The 23,923-nt window shown below is 42.8% G+C and overlaps 2 protein-coding genes across 6 annotated transcripts; one reads left to right on the forward strand and one right to left on the reverse strand.

Moving 5' to 3' along the window:
• Positions 1-2,995: 2,995 nt before the first annotated feature.
• On the forward strand, positions 2,996-12,137 carry LOC123189744 (uncharacterized). Of its 5 annotated transcripts, none has more exons than XM_044602225.1 (19): positions 3,001-3,397; positions 4,410-4,468; positions 4,629-4,710; positions 5,060-5,127; positions 5,305-5,374; positions 5,846-5,927; positions 6,671-6,741; positions 7,191-8,240; positions 8,329-8,391; positions 8,502-8,548; positions 8,841-8,886; positions 8,972-9,051; positions 9,301-9,417; positions 9,872-9,953; positions 10,152-10,277; positions 10,427-10,501; positions 10,953-11,078; positions 11,282-11,414; positions 11,648-12,137. In XM_044602225.1, exons 1-18 carry the CDS (start codon positions 3,104-3,106, stop codon positions 11,327-11,329), a joined length of 2,586 nt encoding a protein of 861 aa, XP_044458160.1. In that variant the 5' UTR covers positions 3,001-3,103; the 3' UTR covers positions 11,330-11,414; positions 11,648-12,137. The 5 variants fall into 5 exon arrangements, with proteins under 5 accessions (XP_044458162.1, XP_044458163.1, XP_044458160.1 ...); XM_044602223.1 differs by having other exon boundaries at positions 3,002-3,397; positions 11,618-12,137; XM_044602226.1 differs by having other exon boundaries at positions 3,108-3,397; positions 4,242-4,468; positions 11,618-12,137.
• Positions 12,138-14,018: 1,881 nt separating this feature from the next.
• On the reverse strand, positions 14,019-23,466 carry LOC123189745 (coiled-coil domain-containing protein 115). The gene is made up of 6 exons (XM_044602229.1): positions 23,156-23,466; positions 22,770-22,902; positions 22,478-22,603; positions 22,329-22,393; positions 14,412-14,499; positions 14,019-14,337 (listed from the first exon to the last, which is right to left on the reverse strand). Exons 1-6 carry the CDS (start codon positions 23,345-23,347, stop codon positions 14,258-14,260), a joined length of 684 nt encoding a protein of 227 aa, XP_044458164.1. The 5' UTR covers positions 23,348-23,466; the 3' UTR covers positions 14,019-14,257.
• Between the last annotated feature and the right edge of the window lie 457 nt (positions 23,467-23,923).

A 23,923-nucleotide genomic window follows, 5' to 3' on the forward strand; every position in this document is an offset into this window, starting at 1 on the left:
CTGTCCACTAGTCCTCCCTTCGGGAGGTCCTCCTCCGTAAGGGATTCGACAATAGATGGATCACTCGCGTGATGTAGATGGTGTCATGTGGACGTACCTTGGTGAAAATTAACAATGAGATCGGCCCCTTCTTCCCCACCCTGTGTGGGGTGAGACAGGGCGATCCATTCTCCCCATTCCATTTAACATGGTTGTTGATGCTCTTGCCGCCATCCTCGACAAGGCTAAGGCAGCGGGACACATCCACGGCCTTCTGCCTCACCTAGTTGGAGGGGATGGGTTTCCCTCATGCAGTACGCTGATGACACCATTATCATGGTGTCCAGCTCCACGGAGGACACCGCAAACTTGAAATTCCTCCTGCTGTGTTTCCAACAGATGTTGGGTCTCTCGATCAACTTTGATAAGAGTGCAGTGATGGTGACGGGATACTTGCCTGCTGAGGCCCAAGATATTGCCTATCGGCTCAATTGCCAATTGGGTACCTTCCCCACGTCCTATTTGGGGATCCACATCAATGACCCGCGCCTCTCCTCCACAGACCCCGCCTGACGGTGAGCAAGCTGCAAAGGTGCATCGAACCCTGGCAGGGCTGGTGGCTCTCTAAGGCGGCGAGGACGATGCTCATTAATTTCTCCTTCTCTGGCTGGCTCCTGTTCATCATGAGCTTCTACAGCCTTCGCGAGACCCTCCATCATGAGATTGCCAAATATAAGGCGAGGTTCTACTAGGCTGGGGAAGGAGATAAGCAAAAAAATCATATGGCGAGCTGGCCTGACATTTGCAAGCCTAGAGACCAGGGCAGACTTGGGATCATGTTTCCCAAACGCATGAACATCGCCCTTCTGACCTGCTGGCTATGGAGGATTGCAAATGGAGAGGGCAGCCTATGGCTCGACATTATCCGGAACAAATATCTCTACGGACAGCCGCCCGCCTTTTGTCAGCGGTCTGGTGGCTCACAGTTATGGCAGTCCATCATTCAGCTACTCCCAGTCCTTCGCATCGGGACCTCCATTACGGTGGGGTAGGGTTCCTCGACCCTATTCTGGTTCAACATGTGGACTAGGGATCACCCCTTTGCCGCCCGGTTGCCAGTGTTGTTCTCCATAGCGGTGGTTCCAAACGTGTTCGTCCAGACGGCCCTTATTGACTTAGGACGTCTTGCGTTCAGAAGGCCGTTTGGTCCAACAGAGTTAGCCGAGTGGCAGGACCTCCTGGATTGCATCGCTCTCCACCCCCGGTGGTGGTCAACCCTCCGACCATATCTCTTGGCTCTTAGATCACTCCAGGCGGTTCTTCACCATGTCCGTTTATCAGGCCATTGCGCCCTCACCAGCCCCCGCGGTCTTTACCCAGGTTTGGGAGAATAGATTCCCCCTATAAATTCGGATATTCCTATGGCAGTGGATCTGGGGCCGTATCCCCTCTGGCGCGGGGTGCTCAAGCGCAATGGCCCTGGAGACGGCTTATGCCCCCTATGTGGGACAGTTGAGGACTCGAATCACATCTTCTTCTCATGTGTGTCGACTCAATTCATGTGGAGCTGCTTCCATGATGCCGTGGGTGGGCATTGGTGCAACACCAACTTCCCCGACCTCCTCGAGGAAATCGAGGCAACCCCACCACGCTCGCCACATTAGGTGGCTGGGCATCGGGGTCCTCGTGTGGACGCTCTGGACCGTCTGCAGTCATCTAGTCATCCAGCGTGTTCCCCTCTGCCGTGCCACTGACGCGATTTTCAAATTCTATGGTTACTTGCAGCTTTGAAGGCCGCTTAGCCGCCCCCAAGACCGAGACGCCATCAACATCAAAATCAACATTGCAGATCTCCGCGCGATGGCTCTTCACTTGGCGCTGCCGCTTCCTCCACCACCCCCAGAGCCGGATTAGCCATTCGAGGATTTGGCTACCGCACTTGTTTTTTCTTCTTTTAGGGATTGCTGAGTTGTTGTGCCCTTAGCAGAACCCTCTTGTACTATGTGTTTGTGTGTCTGTATTGTGGTTGCGTGTGTGTGTTTGCGCGCGCGCGTGCGGTTTGAACATCGGTTGGACCTTGTGGCTGTGGTGGTTTCCTTTTACCTATAAAGTGGGGTGAAAGCCTTTTTCGATAATACATCTCGTACTGTTGTTTTGTCATTGTCGTCTCTGAGTGACTCGTAACAGAATAGCTTGGATCCTTCTCGTCTAGAAGACTGCTAAGAAGAGAAGGAGATGGTACTTCAAGAGTACCAAGAAGAGAAGCAGTTGGTACTTCAAGAGTTCTAAGAAGAGAAGCAGATGGTACTTCAAGAGCTCTAAGAAGAGATGCAGAGGGTACATCAAAAATATATTGGGAGAAGAACACATTGAACGGTTTAACACAAGGCTTCCATTTTACTAGACACTTGTTACGTACATTCGAAAATGGTCCCATGGAAACAGGTATACTACTTTTACTTTTAATTTACGATGCAAATACAGATATGTCCTTACTAATATAGAAGAGCAAATACACAACAATACACAGACAAAATTACAAATCATAGCACAGATCGACGGCCCACTATCTATGTGCCCCCACACCCGCGTGCCACAAATCCCATCCCATACAATGAGACTTTCCTTTATAGCCAATATCTCCGTTTCCAGCACATCATCCTAGAAAAACAAGTGCTGACATGAACCGAATATGATGCCCCCATCATGATCGCTAAGAACCATACCTGCTTGGGCTGAAACAAATACTCCATCCGTTCACAAATATAAGATGTTCTTGTCATCCTCAAAAAAAAAAAAGACGTTCTTGTCAACGGAGGGAGTAGGATTTAACAAAGACATGCTGGAAGAATATGTTGCTCGTTTTGCCAGGAGAATCGTGCGCCCTGCCGACTTCGCGACCACGACAGACCACACACACAGCACACATAGCTCCAAGCTGGCAAATCATGGGGCCCAGCGAGCAGCCCCCGAGCGGTGCAGCGCAGACGTGGCGCGCTTTTCTCCCCACCTCGCCGGAGCCGGATCCCCTGACGTCAGGTCCTCTTTATCACCACTCTGAACGGCGCGCGCACACTGGAATCCACGGGCGAAACCAGCAGAGTGGAGAAGGTTCTTCCATTCCATGGCTTCCACGGCCCTCGCGAGCGTGTGCCCCATCGCGTCCCTCTCCGGGCGCTCGTCGCCGGCGAGCTACCGGGCCGTGAGGTGCTGGGGCGCGAGGAGGGGGAGGCGGCGGAGGTCGGCGGGGCTGAGGGCGAGGTGCGCGGGCGGCCAGCCCTCCGCCGTGAAGCCCGGCCCGGAGAGCCCCGCGGACGACGGGTCGGTCGGGGACGAGGAGCAGCCGCACCCGCAGTTCGACCTCAACCTCGCCGTCGTGCTCGCCGGCTTCGCGTTCGAAGCCTACAGCACCCCACCCGTGAGCCCCCTGTCCCCCTTCTACCCATCATCCTTCAACTGCACTAGTATAGGAATAGGAATAGGAAAATCACGGGAAGTGAGATTGGCATGCATCTTAAATCCTATAGAGAAAGAGATGTCATTTGATGCATAGGATAAGGCCTCCTTTGGTTTAGAGGAATTTCATAGGAATTCTAGAGGATAAGATTCTTATAGAATTTTTGCCTTTAGAGCTCTTTGGTTCATAGGAATGGATTCCTATTCCTACATAGGATTGGTTCCTATCCTCCACATTTCATAGGAAAATAAAAAAGAGCCTAGACTCAATGGAAAAATTCCTTTGGTGTCAACCAAATGACCTCTTGTTTCCTATTCCTACTCATAGGATTTGAGATACATGTCATCTCATTTCCTACAAGATTCCTATTCCTATGATAATCCTATCCTATGAACCAAAAGAAGCCTAAGAATTTTTCCATTGAGTCTAGGCTAATGTTTTTTTTCTTTTGAAATGTGAAGGATTGATTCCTATTCTACATAGGAATAGGAATCCATTCCTACAAACCAAAGGGCTCCAAAGGAATTTTTCCTACAAAGTTCCTATCCTTTGCAATTCCTACAATATTCCTATGAACCAAAGGAGGCTCTAACCAATACTCCCTCCGTCCTTCGAAGAGTGTACTTCCAACTTTCTTGGGAAGTCAAACTTTATGCTTGACTGTATTTATACAATAATACACCAATAGTTATGCCGTCAAATTAGTAGCATTCGATTCATGATATAATATATTTTCATCATATACCTATTTGGTTTCACAAACATTGATATATTTTTTCACAAACTCGGTCAAACTTTCAAATAGTTTGACTCTCCAACAAAGTTGGAAGTATACTCTTTCAAGGATGGAGGGAGAACAACCAAAAGACCGATCTGATGGAAGAGACTAGGCAATATATTTATACGTCAACAAATCCTGTGTGTGTTCCTGGGAGCTGATGGAGGCAAGCGTTCTGTTCGTCTGGTTTGGCAGGCAGATGCGGGCTGGCGCGAGACGGACGCGGCCGAGTGTCAGACGGTGTTCCTATCCGAGTAAGTTGTGGCCGTATCCTTTCCCCACAGAGACCGGATCGTAATGTTTGTGAATTGCGCTGCAACCTGCAAGTATTTGTGGTTCTGACCAACTAGGGCAATGCAATTCTGAAAGCTGTCGTCACTCTAAATGCTGTGAATGGTGCGGTGGATATTGCAGTGTGTTTCTCCATGAAGTATACGATGGCCAACTAGTTGTGAGGCTCAAGAAAGGCAACAGTCTTCCTGCAATGGATCCATGGGTATGGTGATGAATATGTTAGTGAGTAGTTACTGTTTGTTTCTTCAGTATATATATGCTGCATATGTTATTTGTTCATGGCGCTTCAGTTATTTCGTTGCGGAGAATACTGAATAATGGATGGGTATAGTAAAAAATATACTGTCGGTTGCTGAATATAGTTATCTAAGATATCTGGGACAATCTATGGATACTATTCTCAGTTTTAATATAAGTGGCCCAAGAAGTTTGAGAGCTCCCATATTTACTGAATGAATCAGTAGTTTACACATTTTAACTACCATTACATGAAGCTACATGAAGCTCTTTTCTTCTACTTCATCAACAACTTCCTTCTCCTTCCATTTCAGGGTACAAGTGATCCTTATGTAGTTCTACAACTTAACGGTCAAACTGCAAAGAGCCAAATTAAATGGGGGTGAGTAACTCTTTCTTTTTGAGTTGGAAATTTCCTCTTTATATTATGAAAATAATGTATGTGATATATATCACGCCTAATGGGGTTGGTTTCTTGATAAAATGTTTGATACACTTGAGATCGCTATTTTTTTCCATCGTCGCTGGAGTTTCTGATTCCAGCAGTTGATTAATGTAGGACGAAGGAGCCAACCTGGAATCAAGATTTCACATTTAACATTAGGACGTCTCTAGAAAATCTACTCCAGGTATGAAGAAGTAATGTGAGCTCATAGTGATATTGGACTCACTTTAAGCTGTGTACTAGATAATATCTTTGTTGTTGTATAGTTCTGCATCTTGGAAATCAGCGAATACTGTTCAGGTCTACGATAATCCCGAATCTGGTTCTTTAGAGTGAACCAGTGAGGTTTCCATGGTTGCTAAGTTTAATAACACACTAAAATACAAATCTCAGCTCTCTGTTGTGGGGTTAACTCAGAATCAGAGGTATCAGATGACTGGAGTACATGGTGCAAATTCGAAATTTCTTCTATTTAATCAACAAGTAGATGAGCAAACTATACATTACATTGTATAGCAAGTGACATAGCCATATCAACCAATTGTATGCATCTTGTAATTTTCCTTCTAATCACCTACTTCATTATATTCTGGTATCACCACAGATAATATTTGTGCCTTTCTTTTTTTGCATCTGGTGCCATTTTTTTCAATAGGTTGAGGCTTGGGATGCAAACCTTATCACCCCACACAAACGAATGGGAAATGCTGGGTTGTATCTTGAAACACTTTGTGATGGTAACTCTCTGTATTGACCCAAAAAATGACAGTTTGTTCTTTGATACTTCTTTTCGTGATTATAAGGTATTTCAATATGGGGCCATGGATGCTGTTTTACTCATTCTGAGTGGAACTTGTGTCGTGTGTACAGACCCCAATCCAAAATCCATACAGGAATTGAGCTGACCATTTTCCGATCTATGAAGAAATTTGAGACGTACAGAGTTTCCATCTGTTGTGTGTGTGTGTGTGCTTATGGAGTATTGACTCTTAATCGGATAGAAAAATGCTACATTTTGTAACCAGACCAACTTGGGAGCAGATTTTAATAAACCTGTCTCAGTTGAAAAATCAGAGTAACTTACTAATACCACCCATTTGAAAACGTCCAAGATGCAATCTACCAACTGTGTTAGAACTCCTTGGATCAGATACAGTTACTGTTATTGGAACTGTGGTGACGACTGCACATGTTGCTCAATTGCATTCAGCGTTGCTGATCTATACCACTGTATGGCTGTATGCAACTCCTAGAGGAACTATGTCACTCTAACTACTTTATCAGTTATAGCAGTTTGACCAAATGAAAATATGTATAGATCTAGGATGGTAACTTCTTGCCGTGCTAGTTCATTTTTCACAGTGCAAGTGCATGTGATAACATTGCTTTTAGTGCAATCAGACATTATGTTCTCCAATAATATTTAATATGATTATATGAATTCATTTGGAGACTTTTGGGATAACCTTGTTCTTTTTAGGAAATAAACATGACATCACTGTCGAATTAGAAGGCCTTGGTGCTGATGGTGGTGGAACTATTGATTTGGAGGTAAGAATAAGATTTCTACAAGAAAAAAATTAGTCTGGTCATCGCTGTACTCCCTTGGAATGTGTATGCCATAGTGAACTGATCCTTGTTTCCCAGAGGGATACAAAGTACCTTCCTAAAGAAAAATCTCCATTTTTTCTTTCATCCTTCTAAAAGCAAAACCAGCAGAATAATTTTCACAGTTGGCTACTCATTGGTAAAATGGTCTTTCTAATGATGTATAGTCGTATACCGAGGAGTACATAGGCAAATTTCGCTGGTAGTTTACTGCATTTTATATTTATCAGGGATCCCCATCTATTATGCATTGCTGCTGTTCTCCTAGCACAAACAGGTAAGATGGTATACGGACAGCCTACACGTTATCTTCTGTATATCAATAGTTCAGTCCTTAAACAATGCCAGACTTGATTTCAGGTTTATCTTAATTCTTATTATTAACACACTAGGTCAAATACAAGAGTTATGATGACATTGAGCGTGATAAACAATGGTGGAGAACACCTTTTGTGTCTGACTTTCTTGAAGAGAGCAGCCTAGGATCTGCTCTTAGGACGGTCCTTGGATCTGAAACTGTAAATGCAAGCCAGTTCGTGCAATCTGCATTTGGGCAACTGAGTTCTTTAACTGACACAAACCTTCTAAAGTCATCGTCTTCTGATAGTGAAGCTGAGGTTTCTGAAAGGCCTGACGAATCCATGGATAACTCTATTAGTTCAGATGAACTGCAACAGCAGAAGATTGATTCGATAGCTTTTGGAGAGAACTCAGATTCCCTGAGTGAACCTGTAGACACTGCTGCCGTTGTTAACAGTGAGGGAAACACATCAACCGATATGAAGGAACCTGATGAGTACTTCTGGAGTGCTTTCACCAAAACACTCAACCAAAATGTTCTTAAGAACTTTGGATATTCTCTTCCAGAGGCTAAGCAATTGGATGGATTTGACCTGCTAAGTTCACTTGGATCAAAATCACGTGAAATGGCTGAACAGCTATATTTAGAATCTGGACTGGCGACAGCAGATACATCAACCAGTGATGGCAGCGAAACAACTCCTGAACATACAGTCAGTGTTGACAATGAAGATAGCACAAAGCCTGCTAAAGAAGCAGTGCAGGCTTCCTTTCCAGACATTAATGAAGTATCTCGTGATGTATTGTCTCAAACAGAGAATGTACTAGGAGCTTTGGTGATTCTTTCTAAGAACTTCTCATCCCAAGGCAAGGATTCAGTAGACGAAGCAAACCAGAAAGATAATTCGAACGCAGAAGAACAAGGTGCTGCAGATTCTGTTGATGAGGATGGTGCTGCTGTTGCATCCACCGAAGTGTCCATAAATACACAGAAAACAGATGATACACGTCAACTGTTTGCAAGTGCCGAGACTGCTGTGGAGGCATGGGCTATGCTTGCCACTTCAATGGGGCGTTCCAGTTTTATAAAATCAGACTTTGAGAAGATATGTTTTCTGGATAATGTTTCAACGGACACACAGGTGAGTAACGTTAGCTATTGTGGCATCAGTGAGTTTTGCTGTCTCCTTGCCTTTGTGTTGTGTTGCATATGTTAACAAACCTCTGCAGGTTGCCATTTGGCGTGATTCTTCACGAAGAAGACTGGTTGTTGCCTTTCGAGGGACTGAGCAAGTATGCAATAATAACATGAAGGACCCACTTCTATTCTCTGAATGAAATATGTACTAATTAACTTCTCCATCTACCATCTTATTTACTTTGGTTTCTGTGTGTCCTCTCAGACAAGGTGGAAGGATTTGATAACGGACTTGATGCTTGTCCCTGCTGGGTAAGAGTTAACACATCACAGTTTTTTCCCCATTAGTTTCTGCGTTTTCATTTTAAGAATTGCTACCATTAAAATGTACTCCCTCCGTTTCTAAATATAAGTCTTTCTAGAGATTTCAATACAAACTACATACAGATGTATATAGACATATTTTAGAGTGTAGATCCACTCATTTTGCTCCGTATGTAGTCTCTTATTGGAATCTCTAAAAAGACTTACATTTAAGAATGGAGGGAGTATTTTACTTTCTTGTATGTTTACTTAACACAGCATATTTTGAAGTTGATTCCAGACTAAACCCTGAGAGGCTGGGTGGTGACTTCAAACAAGAAGTTCAAGTTAGTAATATATTCTCTGCATTCACTTGTTTATCTGTTTGCTGTCAGTGTAAGCTTACCAGCTTAATGTCATATTATGTTTTAGGTTCACAGTGGATTCTTAAGCGCATATGACTCTGTTAGGAATAGGATCATGGCTCTTGTCAGACACGCCATTGAATATATGTGAGTATTTTATTACTCCCTCCGTCCCAAAATAAGTGACTCAAGTTTGTACTAACTTTGTACTGAGTCACTTATTTTGGGACTGAGGGAGTACAAAATAAGCATCTCTTGTATTGTAAACTAAAGTAGCAGTTAGTCCGAAATGATGCAGCAGGAAAAACTCAAGTTGTACCTTTTGTGCTATCAATCCTTTTTTTCAATTAGTTCTCGCTAACCTTATTCATAGAGCATCTTATTTCTCCACTGTAGGGATGAAGAAGATGCAGAAACCATACCTACGTGGCACGTCTACATAACTGGACATAGTTTAGGTGGAGCACTGGCAACCCTTCTCGCTCTTGAACTTTCATCAAGTCAAATGGCTAAGTAAGCTTGACTTGATTTTGATCCATAACCTTGTTGTTTCATATAGACAATATGATTCCATTCAGTCCAGGGTTTACGTGGAAAGAAGATTCAGTCAAACATCTAACACACGAGACAATCTTAGTTAAGTGATACCAAATACTTGGCTAAAATGCTTTGACGAAGTTTTAACTGTCCCACCCTAGAATTACAAAACCTTAGCCCGTGTAACAAAGAAAGAGAGCATCGTCAGGATGCTCTTTCATTTTATTTTAAGTTTTGCTAAACACGTAATGCTTAATAGAATTTACAGTGCACAACTAACACCTGGCTTCCAACTTATTTTTGCTTCTGTTATAAACGTGTCAACATAGTACACCAAAGATATGTATGTATGCTATTTACCTCTTGTCCTGCAGTTTGCAAAATTTATATTCGGTGGATGCTCATATTTTTTTCATGTCCCCTTGTATAGGAATGGTGTTATATTCGTGACAGTGTACAATTTTGGCTCTCCTAGAGTTGGAAATAGAAGGTTTGCTGATGTCTACAATGCGGTAACTGAATTTTGCAACTCTATTCATAGACCATTTACTAAATAGAAACATGCTAAAATTCAACTGCGAATCATGGAGGGCTGTTTTCATGTATTGAATCATGTGTAAATGTATCATTATATGAATTAAGTTGGTAGTGCAGATTGTGATCACAGCCTGTTTTTTGAATTTGAACTTTTTTTGGATAAATATATGCAGAAAGTAAAAGATAGCTGGAGAGTTGTCAATCATCGAGATATCATTCCAACAGTGCCACGTCTTATGGGCTATTGCCATGTGGAAACACCAGTTTATCTTAAATGTGGAAATCTAACAGATGCACTGGTAAAATTGTTTTGTATAACCTTTTAGTCTCAATCCACCTTTTTTTCTAATAGTATATTTGGTTAAGTATTGTCAACATTTCCTGCTTTAATCCTTCATATCTTCAAGTTTTCACACGAACTTAGAACTGCATTTGTATTCTGACACAGGCAAAGGAAATTTTGGATGAAGACCAAGGTGATGAGATAGGCGAGTACACCCCTGACGTGCTTGTTAGTGAATTTGTGAGTGTCTTTTTCTCCTTACCATAGTGACATTGCTTGCAGATTACCAACCACAAGCTGATATGTTTACCTGTATAGGAAATGCCACAAGAAGATTTGTATTCTAGTTTTTAGCAATATGGGTGCGTTTGATTTTAGCCCAAGCTAGCCCTACCAAGATTTGGCTAGCCAATATTTTTGGTCAATGTTAGCAAAAAAAATGTAACTATAGTTGGCTGGAGGGCATATGTATGCCAAAGTATTGGCAACCATCCAAACAAGAGCCAAATTTTTGGCTATTGCGAAAAAACTGGCATGGCTGATTTTGGTCACCATCCAAACATACCCTATAAATAGTCATATGTTATTTTAAGCATGAAACATTAGGAAGAGAAAAAATAATGCATAGCTAAATAAAATTGATGTTACTCAAATTGTATTTGACTAGTTGGGCATATTAAACTCTTTCCAGATGAAAGGAGAGACACAGCTTGTGGAAAAACTACTCCAGACGGAGATAAATCTACTTCGCTCAATCAGGGATGGCTCAGCTCTTATGCAGCACATGGAAGACTTTTACTACGTCACACTTCTAGAGGTTTCTTGCATCATTTAGTCTGCCTTCTGCTTAAGAACTACTCTCCATTCCAAAATAGATGACTCAACTTTGTACTAAAGTTAGTACAAAGTTGAGTCATCTATTTTGGAACGGAGGGAGTATCTCTGCTATTTTTACTCCGCAACTCATGCCAAAAGCTTCTCCAAGAGAACATAATAACAAAAACAATTGAATTGATGCAGACTGTGAGATCAAGGTACCAATTGGTTGATGATGCAAGCCAAGAATAGCACCAAATTGACTGCGTGGTCCTATTAAAGTTGTGAGCTGGAACTTCCCAGACCTGACTCGCACTGGAAGGAACAGGATATTAAGGTACCCTTGAATCAAAGCATGCACATATTGCATAATTTATGCTCTTTTTCGAGTGCATGTATTGCGCTTTAGTCATTCATATTCAGACTAGTCTTCGATTGCACAGTTAGCTAGTGACCGGTGTTTTTTGTTTCCTTCATTTTTACCGCAACAAAAAGTATTTGTTCTTACTATGTTGTCTGATCCTGCATTTGAGCTTGCAGGGTTACTAAGTGCTCAGCTTCGTTCAACAGATACGTATATTAATGGAGCATTTGCAACCAAAGGAAATCTGATGTAGAAGACAATCTTGTCGGCAAATTGTTGCCTGCCTAATCATATGCCAACATATTTCTGGCTGGTGAGTGTAACCAATTGGGAGGTCTGCTCCGAAGACGTGTATTCGCCATTTACAGGCCACAAGGTGTGTGTATAACAAAGCCTCGACTAAGCCGGACAGCTATCAGATGGATCTAGTCTACACATTACGAATGTGAATGTGCTTGGCCTATCCTCATCGGCGTTCATGCTTCTCAGCTGTGATTTGTCTGCCAGAACATTCATGTGAAAAGCCATGTAAACAATGCCCTTTCGCTCCCAAGTGCTTTGAATCATAACAATAGAAACTCAAATTTCTCGGTTAAGGGACCCCTGATGTATCTCCCAGAAGTAAGTAGTTGTTATGATGAAAAGCGGTCGGATAACAGACCTCTATTATCCTGACTGAAACGTTTATCTTGGATATGAAGTTGGGTACAAATATGGATGTTGGTAAATACTAACTTCAGAGTATCCAGAACATGAGCAAGAGAAGAATACTGGTAAGATCGCCCTTTTCCCTGAACAATAGCGTGCAATACAAGTGAAGCTACGTGGCATAGAGGCTCAAAAAAGGACCCTGTTAAGCCAAACACTAACAGTCTGTGGGACACTTAAGCAATGTAACTAGCGCCTCGGCTACTCCAGCTACTAGATCGCAGCAGCAAATTCCCACAGCTATATTAACTAGAGCTGCCTCATTACCATTTTGTGATGTGAAAACTAAATTCATGCGGCCAATATGCTTTGCTGCTTCAGGTAAGAAAAATATGCTTCACTTGTTATCTGGGAGGCACTGTCCTAGGCCCTGGATTCAAGATCCAACGATCTGATGGTTCTTTCCTGTACCTACTTAAGGATCGAGCGGGAAATCCATCATCTCTGCAGACCCAGTATTTGGCGGGAAATCCATCATCTCTGTCCATGAGATTCAACAGGCCGGTACAGCATGCTGCGAAATACTCCCTCCGTCCACTAGTGTCAAAAAAACGTCTTACATTACTGGGACGGAGGGAGTATTTGACAAAGATTCAAGCAGGGTGAAACAGAAAAACCCCGAAGGTGTAGACCATTCTGGGAAGACTATCTTTCATGATAAAACGAGTGCTGACCCTTTCACAACAAGTCACCAACTCAATGTGTGTTGTTGCCTTCTAGCCTTTCTACTGTTGGGTGTGAAAACAATGCGTACTCAGATGATAAAAGAAAGAACTGGAGGAGAACACATAAATCTCTCCAATAGTAGACCTAAAAGGCAAATCATAGGAGTAGGACCTAAAACGATGAGTACTCTGGTAGCAAGTTGGCGCGTCGACCAAGAACATGTTGAAGCCTCCGACTAATCCTGGGACCAAAATGTATTTATGTTTTTTTTTATAAACTTCTTCTTCTTTATTCATTCATAAGTAAAGTAGCATCGTTTACAAGTAAAGGGATAACCTCATTAGAGGCGTTATCCATCCAAACACTCGAAGAAGAAAACCTAGCTAACCTTGCTAGTTCATGAGCTACTCGATTATATTCCCTATTACAATGATCATAAATGACATGGAAAAAACCTAATGACATGAAATAATAGTCGTCTATAATGGATGAAGCGACTGAAGAAGAGTAGCCTTGGCTCAACGCATTCACCACCTCCACGCTATCCGAAGTCACTTCAATCTTACTACATCCAACGGTATTAGCAAGATTCAAACCAAACCTCACTGCAATTGCTTCTGCTGTGAACAAGTCAAAGCAAAGGTCCATCTTTTTATTAGCAGCCGCTATAAATTTCCTCCCATGGTCCTGGATAACTGCTCCAAATGTTGCTGCGAGTGTGTCACTATCAAATCCCGCGTCAACATTTAATTTCACGTAACCATACTTTGGTTTCAACCAAGCATCTGAACGGACGTGAGCCTTTGGGCTATAAGAGATGGTATAATTTGCTACTAAGCCTCTCACTGACATATTGATTTGATATGCACTTTGAGTTTCTTCGTCATGTGTCAATTTTCGCCTTTCATACCACAGATACCAAGCCGTCGTTGCCATCGTTTCTCTGAACTTCGGCAAGCCCAACACTTGAATTTGTTGTTCTGGATGGCACAAAAGATGTGCCAACACAAGCTCACCTGCCTTGTCAACTTTCAGTGCCTGTTTGATAACAAGCTCAAGACCGAGCATCTTCCACACGTCCATTGCCAATTTGCATTCGAACAACATATGTCTTATGTCATCAGGCCCCTGGTTACAGGCTAGGCAACTCGGATGTATTTATGTTTCTATTTCAACCATACAAACCTAAATTTGCAGTTGTGATAATCAGAGAGTTTAACTTGGTAAATGAATATCAACTTACAAAAAAAACTACTGTCTTTGTTCCCATGGTTGATAAGGAAAGTCAAAGTACAACAAACAAATGGACAAAAATATACATTCCCACACGTACATCAACAGTTCATATAGTGTCCACAGCCATTGCTGATTGTATAATTGCTGGTAACCCAAATAGGATAGATGGCGCGCAAGGATACAGAACCTCAAACTCAGGTAGGAAATCATGCTTCATGCTTTATCTGGGAGAAACTAGAGAGGATGGCTGATCTTGCATTAGCTAACTCCACAATTAGTTCAAGTGCTACATGAAACAAAAATATCAGTTAGATCAACATAAAGATTAAAGCAGAGTTTGTTCTTTGTTAGAAACAGAACCTGTTTCAAAGGAAACTTGGGCCGTTCGCAGTTTTGGAGACACCAATGCTCCAAAGACTGATAATGCTTTTGATCTCGCCTTTTGAACCTTAGGTACAAAGCAAAAGAAGAATCAATAGAATTTAAGCATTTACAAATTATACAACTTTCTTATTTATGGGCCAATATGTAGCTGTGTTGTGCGGCTCAGTTTCTGGCCCCTGACTGAATCTGCTGTTTTTCATCATTTTCAGATACGATTGCCAAATTCTGAGTTTACTAGCACAAATGTCAAACTTGGGTACAGTTCACAAGCCAGGCTTGTTGGTATTGATCTAGGCCCAATGGGCTGAAGGATAACTTAACGTTAAGGGGAGGTGGTCACAAACCAACGTTCGTACCCCTTTGACCCTAAGTCCCCAACTAACGCGCCCTGATCGCCAGCACCATATATATATAAAGAGGAGTGACAGCCGGCCACACACGATCTGACTTGTTCACGTTCATCTATCTACTCTGCCTCCTACATCCCAAAACCCCTAATCTGATCTGGGGGAGCGTTGTGCGACAGGAAGACCTCCGACCTTTGCTCCCGTAGCAGGGCAGTGCCGCTGGCGCTCGGAGGGACGCTGCAATCCGCTGCAATCGACCACACCGAGCCTGCATCATGCCTACATCAAGCAGGCACGAGACATCACATCATCAACACCAATGTCTGCTCCCATTGGCGGTAAGATCCTAAACCACCCTTGCTTCATTGCACAATTATTACGTGATCTGATGCTAGGATTACGATCCTATAATATCATGCCCAATGAATTATATCCAACAATGGTATCAGAGCTACTTATGCCTAGATTAGATTCCTAATGACGGTATGTTCATGTTAATGATCATGATTAACTACTAAAGATTATTGTTTAAGTCTAATGGTTAATGCATATTGATTAATGGCCTATGTTAAAGTAAAATGATTAATGTATAGGCTTAATAGGTTTGGGTCAAGGCCTAAATAGCTATGGGTTAGTGCTAATTAGGTAATTATTGTTAAGCTTCATGTACTAGCCACCGCAACCAAAAGTACGAACTAATGGAAAGGGCTAGGCAACCCACATATACACTTCAACACCCCCTCTCGTGTATAAATTAAATGCCAGAGGGTGATTCGATCCCAAGATCAACAATTCAGCAGCTTCACGTGCTAGCCACAAAACCAAGCTACTATTATGTGCAATAGAAAGAGACTAAATATATTTTATCCATTAACGGTATAGTGCCCCAGCCTCCGCACAAAGGCTGCTTCTCTCGCCGCTTCAGCTGCTTCGTACAGCCCAAGGCCCAGGCAGGGCAACATAGCAACAATCCTATAATCTGCATTTTTTCATGTTTGTTCACTTGTTAAATAGTCCCACCTTGCTTTTTTACGTTGAATCCCATCAATTTATATGCATCCCCGAGTTACCTTGGGTATCAACAAGCTGTCTTGGAAATTGATAAGCAGAGGGTGAGACGCTGATATGATTTATCCCTTGGGAAACAGAAGAGAGGCTGCGGAAGCGAGATTAAATTGCTTGGATCAATGATGGTAAAGGCCCCATTAAATTGGAAGCATTAATTGCGGGAGTTCAATTGAAATTTAGGTCTCCATGCTGCCGGGTGGCACCGCCCAGATGTTGCCGTGCCGCATTGGTGAGCGTTTTTGGTGGATGAGGCGAGTAGAGTTTTCTTCACATTGCAGCATGAGGCATTCTACTTGCACACACAGGTTTCACTAAATTCAAGTATTTATCAATTCTGCAAAGCACAGGCATATGTGCTAGTAGCAATAAGAACAAGACGAATTGGCAAAATCAAGAAACCCCCAAATTTTCCCTAATTCGACTGAAACCCGAACCCTAATTAAGACAATCCCCCATCAAAGCCCAAATGTTGAAATTGAGAAAAGAAGAAGATTTGGGGCTCACCAAATGAGTTCGCGTCGTGCTCTTTGACGTCAGCGACACCGCCTTCGCTCGGGGCCAGGCACGAAAAGAAGCAGAAGAGACTGTTGCGCTCATGGACACTAGCTGTCCGCGCCTTGCACGCCGGCGTCGCCTACAAAGATTGCACCGGCAGTCGCCGGTACAAGCGTCCCCAATGACGCCACTGATGGGCCATGTGTGTGTGTTGCCAATAGCCACACTCGGCATAGGAGCGCGCGGGACTCGGTTCACTGCACGCTGCTTCGTCGAGCACAGCCAGCGCGCCGACATGGTCAACGAACTTGGGTCGCCGCTCCGAAAATCAAGGGAGACATGGGAAATGAAGCTAGGGTTTTGATCCGGAGCCGTTTTGTTCCGCCTCATATTGATCCCAATCGTTGATTCGATCATACGATTGAAACTGACGCGCAAGTGGGCTTTTGGGTCTTGGCAGACCAATTATGGTCATGGGCCGAGGCCTAGGTTGTGTTGGCCCGACGGGGTTATATTTTTCCTTGAAGATTCTTTCTTGCTGGGCGAATAAATAACATGCAGCAACGGGTTATTGAGCCTAAACTGATGTTCTGCACATTTTTCTTTTTATTTACTGCATTTATGTATTATGATTAATCTCAAAATCAGTATGTTTTTGCACTGTTGTAAATTGAAAATAGGCAGAAAATATGTTGTAAATTATGATTTACTATTCTGAATAGAATGGAACCAAAAGAAATATGCAGTTAACCTCTATGTCATCATTATGGCATAATTATGAGGTCTCTTGGTAATATCAATAAATGATGTGTTAATAATGTTAAAAAAATTGATTTTAGCTTTGAGATTAATCTGATCATCATTGCAATTCCGACCGATGTTGTTTTGCAATGTTTCAATCGCCCTCCATTAATTTCTTACTTATTTCTACCCAACGGTGATATAATTTGGAATTAATTTTGCATGCAAATTGATCAAACCAACTTAGGGTTATTTTTCATGCAATTTTATTCAATTATTATGTTCTTTGCCTTTACTTACGAATATTGTAAAGTTGTGACAACTCCCAATCCTCGTGGTTTCAAGAACAACAATTTCCAGACATGAAAAGACTCTGTTGCACTTAGGCCGGCAAGGAGTGAACCTCACTTTGAGCAAAAGTAAGTCATAGGAGCCTAAAAAGGATGTCAGTGGGTATGCTGACCTTAAAAAGGCCTATGATGTTAAAATTGAGAAATGGGACTCCTCATTATGAATTTCTAATAAAACTCTATCGCCGTGAACGAGAATGTTGCTGAATATTTAAAATCAATGAAGGAACAGTTTAAGGGCTTAGAAAAAGTATATGCCGATGAGCTCTTACATAAGATGCTTGCCAAATATGATGGGCACGGAAATGTGAGGGAACATATCTTAAGTATGAGCAATGCTTCGGCAAAGCTCCTTTGACATGAGCTATGCGCCACTTTTATTATTTTGAGCTTTGCTGAAGGATTGCTCATACTTAAGATATGTTCCTTCACATTTCCGTGCCCATCATATGTGGCCAGAAGCTTATGTAAGAGCTTTTTCTGAGCCCTTAAATTGCTCCTCCACTGATTTAAATATTCGGCATTCTCTTTCATGGGAATAGCCCCTTTTATATCAATTGAGATAGAGAAATTCATAACAAGGAGTCTCATTTCTGAACTTTAATATCATAAGCATTTGTAAGGTCAGCATACCCAGTGGCACCATTTTAGGTTCCTCTAGTTTACTTTCCCTCAAATCAAGGTCATGTCAACCTAAGTGCAACAACAACGAGTCTTTCCATGCCTGGAAATTATTTCCAGTAAGCGGCTCGATGTTCTTGAAACCATGAGGATCAAAAGTTGTCATAATTTCAAAATATTCATAAGGAGAAGAACATAACTGAATAAAATTGCACAAAAATTACCCCTACGTTGGTTTGATCAATTTGCATGCAAAATTAATAAAATTGCAAAACAACATTGGTCGGAATTACAATGATGTTAATATCACTTTTCAACATTATTAAGACATCAATTATTGATATTACCGAGACCTCGTAATTATGCCATAAAAATGGCAGCCATTAATTGCATAAATTTTGCTGAAAATGGAATTGTTGTCCAATATTCAATGCCAGGTGAACCTCAGAAAAATGGAGCAGCTGAGCGTCGCAACCACACCCTTATGGATATGATGCGGAGCATGCTTATTCATGCAAGTTTACCAGTAAGTCTATGGAGTATGGATGGAGGCATTGAAAATAGTTGCACACATCCTGAATCTTGCTCCAACTAAGTCAGCACCAAGCACAACTTAAGAGAAGTGGACGGGAAAGAAACCGAGCTTGAATTACTAACGTCAGTGGGGCTGCCCTGCTGAAGGTAAAGTATTCAATCCACAAATTAAGAAGTTGGACCAAAAGACAGTTGATTTTTTTTTCATTGGGTACCCTCACACACCCAAAGTGGTCGGACCCTTCCCCGAACCCTGCGCAAGTGGGAGCTATGTGCACCATACTCATAGAGGAAAAGGATGTCATTTTTATTGCTAGGGTCATACCACCAAGTTTGTGGAGACCAGACAAGCGGTGTTTTTTGAAGATAATGAAGTCACTAAGGTTAGGGCAATTGATCTTGAAGAGAAGCAGGTGTATGTTCCATCCCCGATTATCCAAAAGAACTTTACCCCTACGCCCAATATGCACGGGGCACCTACTGGTGATCCTGAATCTGATGTGGATCCTCAGCATAATTAGGATTCTTAACCCAATGATGATCCTCACCCCGATGTTAATCCTCACCCTTCCGGTGCAAGAAGAAATGTACTCCTTCCATCCCCCATAATGTAAGACGTTTTTTTACACTAGTAGTGTCAAAAAACGTCTTACATTATGGGACGGAGGAAGTATAAATTAATGAGCATGTGAGAAGACCACACAATTGGAAAGAAAACGAACCACCCTGAGCGACTTTGTCACTTACATGAGCAAGGATGTAAGTGACATGGGGAAGGTAGAAGATCGGACCTCAAATAAGGAAGCCACTAAAAATGAAAATTTGTCCAAATTGTTACCCGCCATGGAAGACGAATTGAAGTCCATGAGCTCAAACGATGTTTCAGACTTAGTAGAAGTTCCAGATGGAGCCAAAATGACAGGCTGCAAGCGGGTCTAGGAAACCAAATATGATTCCAAAGGGAACGTCGAAAGGTTCAAGCGACACTTGTAGCAAAAGGTTTCACACATAGGGAAGGGATCAATTGGATGATTATGATTTAGAACTACATCAAATGGATGTTAAGACGACATTCTTGAATGGCAACTTGAACAAAGATGTTTACATGACTCAACCGGAAGGTTTTGCTGTGAAAGGAAAAGAACGCATGGCATGTCGTTTAAAGAAGTCCATATATGGCTTGAAGCAAGCTTCAAGGCAATGGTACCTCACCTCAAGTTCGATGAGGTTATAAGAACTTTTCATTTTAAAGAAAATGAAATGGAAAACTGAATATATGTTAAATTTAAAGGTAGTATGTTCACAATCCTAGTCCTATATGTGGATGACATTCTGTTGGCTTGCAGCGATAAGGATATGATGCATGAGACCAAGAGATTTGTCTTCAAATTATGATATGAAGGATCTCGGTAAAGTCTTGTATGTCCTTGGCATTGAGATTCATCGAGATGGGTCCAAATGAACATTGGGACTATCTCAAAAGGCATACTTTGAGAGAGTGCTAAAGAAATACAATAGGCATAAGTGCTCTTCCTCGCCTGCCCCTATAGTCAAGGGTGATAAGTTTGGGACATTCCAATGTCCAAGGAACCAAAATGAAACTGATAGATGAAATCGGTTCCTTACGCTTAAGTTGTTGAAAGCATCATGTATGCTCAAGTATGTACACGCCCAGACCTAGCTTTGGTAACTGGATGCTTGGTAGATTCCAATCTAATCCAGGACCAGACCACCTGGAAGGCCACAAAGAAAGTGGTGTTACATGGAAGGCACTAAGAATTTCATGCTTACATATAGGAAGTCTGATAACCTAGAAGTTATTGGTTATTCAGACTCTGATCTTGCCAGGTGTGTGGATAGTAAAATCCATGTCAGATTATATATTCACACTCACTGGAGGAGATATCATGGAAAAGCTCCAAGCAAACGATAAATGCCTCATTTACGATGCATGCGGAATTAATAGCATCCTATGAGGCCACCGGGCAGGCTGTATGGCTGAAGAATTTCATTCCCGGACTTAAAGTGGTACAGAACATTTTCAAACCACTAACATTGTACTGTGATAATGAACTCGCAGTTTTCTATGTGAGTAACAACATGTCAAGTGTTCCTACCAAGCACATTGACATAAGGTATCATGTTGTGAAAGATAGAATCCCATATCAAACTATTAATGTTAAGCATATCAATACGACAATGCTTGCAAATCCACTTACTAAAGGCTTACCACAAAGTATTTTTTGAGCATCTCGCCGGCATGGGTTTAATGGAAGTCTTTTGATCTTGGAAATATGGGACCACTAATATGAACCACTAGTATGATCCCTCGCAAACCTCGCCATCGGCTCCTCGTCGCTTTCCTTGATGTTGTCCGGCTCCTTAACAACAATGCAGGGGCCAGCTTGACCTGGCTGGACTCAATAGTCACCGGCGGCCCGAAAAGCTCCTTCGCCTGCCGAGACTCAATCTCCGAAAAGTTGAGCCTCTCGCGCGCCAAGGGGCTCCACGCGGCGATGTCGACCATCGGCAAGGTGCCAAGCCAGTACCATCGGCCACCATGCTATAACTCGTTGCCGAACCAATCGGACGGCTGAAGCCCCACCCCTCCCTGAAGCCGGCTTTGCCCTTACCGTTTGGCAGCATGGCGGCTGCGGCGGGTCAGCCGGGGAAGGAGGCAGAGATGACGAGAGGTGAGGAGGATCAGGCGGCGGCGCGACAGATGTGGTGAATTTCGACTGTGGATGCGGCGGATTTCAGCAGATTACGGCAACAATGGCGCGATTTTGTCGGTTTGACGGCTGGGGATGAAGAGAGACGAGTGGATTCGGCGGTCGCGGATCTGGAGGCGGCGGCGGCGTGGGCGGTCAGGCGCAGCTGTGGTTGGAGGTCGCGGGGGCTGGCTGCAGGCCATTTTGGTTTTGCAGCAGCTGCCCGCATGTACATTTGCAGCACTGGCTGCCGCATTTTAGGGCTGCCCAAAAAAAGTTTTGCAAAATTTTTGTGATGGGGCAGCTATGGAGGACGTTTGTTTGGTCCCAAGTGCCCTAAAAAGAGCTAGTGCCCTAAAATAGGGCAGCTACTGGAGATGCTCTAATCTGATCTAGGGGAGAGTTGCGCGACGGGAAGACCTCCTCCAACCTCTGCTCTGGTACCAGGGCAGTGCCGCTAGTGCCCAAAGGAACGCCGCTATCCGTTGCGATCGAGTACGCCAAGCTTGCATCAAGCAGGCATGGGACATCGCATCATCAACACCAATGGCTGCTCCCATTTGTGATAAGATCTTAACCCACCCTCTGCTCATTATGCAATTAGGTGATCTGATGCTAGGCTTACGATCCTATAATGTCATGCCTAATGAACTATATTCAACAAGACTAACTTCAGAAAAACATGTCAAACCTGAGTGTCGCTTTTATACTACAATATTTGCATGCCTTGAAACTTCATTTTGATGTACAAACAGGTCTGGCCTGTGGCATATTAGTGTGAGGCTTGACCAAATTAACCGCTCAAACACATAAAACTTTGTTTCATTGACTTACACCGATTCATCACAACTGGTGCTCTATTTATGTTGCTTTTAAGAAGATTCACCGGAAATTTCTCTCTATCTTTACCTAGAGTTGGCACATTCACTTTGATAAAACAACACTAGTCCAATTTATACGATTTGCATATGTTGCCTTTACCTGCCAAATTTTCAAAAGATAACAGGCTTTTATATTGCACTTTACCTGACTGTTAACGTCAACACCAGTAGAAGACTTTGCAGTAGTTGCATCTGATTCATTACTACTATCTATCTAACAAAAAAAGATTTGAATGTGAGAAAGGGAAATTAATTAACACATATGAACACTAAAAAAAAGTAGAAATAGTGCACCTGGGGTAGCAGCTGATCCTCTGTACCTTAGTTTTGCTGTAGCGCTATCCTGCGCACAGACAATATCACTGGAGTTTGATTCTTCTTGCAAGCACCACTTTGATAGAGAAAAATGTGGGTTTGATTCTGAAACATGATTAAAGAAAAGCTCATGACTTGCACATTGAACTATAACTCTAGTAGTTTGGAGAAGATACAAAGATTAGACTCCATAAGAAAACAAGGATGATTGCCATAGCAGCTCTGAGTTGTCGATAACGATTGTCAACTGAAATAATACACAGGTGGTTACCTGATGGTTGCAAGTCTGCAGGATAAACTACTTGCAGCTTAGTGGCTGCAGATTGCTCTTTATGATCAAACAGCATACTTGAAACACGTGATGCGCCCATCGAGTGGCGAGCACTTGCCAGATCAAGCCAACCCTAAGAAAATAAAGAACATCATTCACGTTTATTTCTGAACCGCAACAGTACAGTACTGCATTAGGCAAACAGTTCTCCAGTAAATTCTCACAAAAGCACTGTCGCATAGCAACTTTCGAACTAGATGCAAAAAACCTAGATCCGGATGGTAGGTAGCAATACAACATGGATAAAATCATCAGAGCAAACTACTGCTCAGCAACCTTCTTTCTACTCTGAAGGTTGAAATTGCATAACAGCTTTTTTTCTGTACCTGGCGAAGAGCGGAGGAGAGCGAATCCATCAGGAGGAGGTAGCCGTCCGCCGAGTCCATGAATCGCAGGATCTCTTCGTCGTCTCCCCCGAGTTCCTCCGCCGCCGCCGCCGTATTATTGGTCTCTTCCACTCGAGGGACCGGTCCCATGTGCTGCAGCACCTCCCCTGCCGCCGCCGTCGCCGTGGCCATCGATCCAATCCTGACACGCCCAAACCCTTTTGGTGAGAAAAATTGATCGGTTTGGGGATCTGCCAGCGAATTGGCCGAGGCGAGGTCCAAGGAGACTCGGTGTTGCTTAAAGATCCGTGCCAAGACGGTGATATTGACCGTACCTATAGCACGACCTCAAAATTCAAGGTTTTTTTTTCCTTACAATTACAAATCCTCTATTTCCTAAATAAATACTCGCAACTTCGGGCTTTTCTTATGTGATGATCTTCGAATATGTTCCTCTATAATTTAATATTGGGCAGTGCGACGCGTTCGCCGGCTGATAAACTGGTTAGATCAACCGCCTCGGTAGCCATCAGATCTACCGCCCCAGTCAACCAAGAACCTTTGCAACAACTAGCTTATTGCGCTTAGGGGCTTTGAAAGAAGGGCCTTGTTGCAAAGGTCCACCGAAACAAAGCGGCTGCCCCGCTGATACGTCTTCAATGTATCTATAATTTTTGATTGCTCCATGCTATATTATCTATTGTTTTGAACATTATTGGGCTTTATTATCCACTTTTATATTATTTTTGGGACTAACCTATTAACCGG

Source organism: Triticum aestivum, chromosome 2A (genome assembly GCF_018294505.1).
Source record: "Triticum aestivum cultivar Chinese Spring chromosome 2A, IWGSC CS RefSeq v2.1, whole genome shotgun sequence".
NCBI lineage: Eukaryota > Viridiplantae > Streptophyta > Magnoliopsida > Poales > Poaceae > Triticum > Triticum aestivum.

Coding starts and splice junctions, on each gene's coding strand:
- LOC123189744 (XM_044602225.1), top strand. CDS start 3,104: ATGGCTTCCACGGCCCTCGCGAGCGTGTGCCCCATCGCGTCCCTCTCC. Junction 8,549..8,840: donor TTGATGCTTGTCCCTGCTGG/GTAAGAGTTAAC, acceptor AGTTGATTCCAG/ACTAAACCCTGAGAGGCTGG. Junction 10,502..10,952: donor ACGTGCTTGTTAGTGAATTT/GTGAGTGTCTTT, acceptor AACTCTTTCCAG/ATGAAAGGAGAGACACAGCT.
- LOC123189745 (XM_044602229.1), bottom strand. CDS start 23,347: ATGGCCACGGCGACGGCGGCGGCAGGGGAGGTGCTGCAGCACATGGGA. Junction 22,394..22,477: donor AGGATCAGCTGCTACCCCAG/GTGCACTATTTC, acceptor TTTGTTAGATAG/ATAGTAGTAATGAATCAGAT. Junction 14,500..22,328: donor GTGTTGACGTTAACAGTCAG/GTAAAGTGCAAT, acceptor TTTGTACCTAAG/GTTCAAAAGGCGAGATCAAA.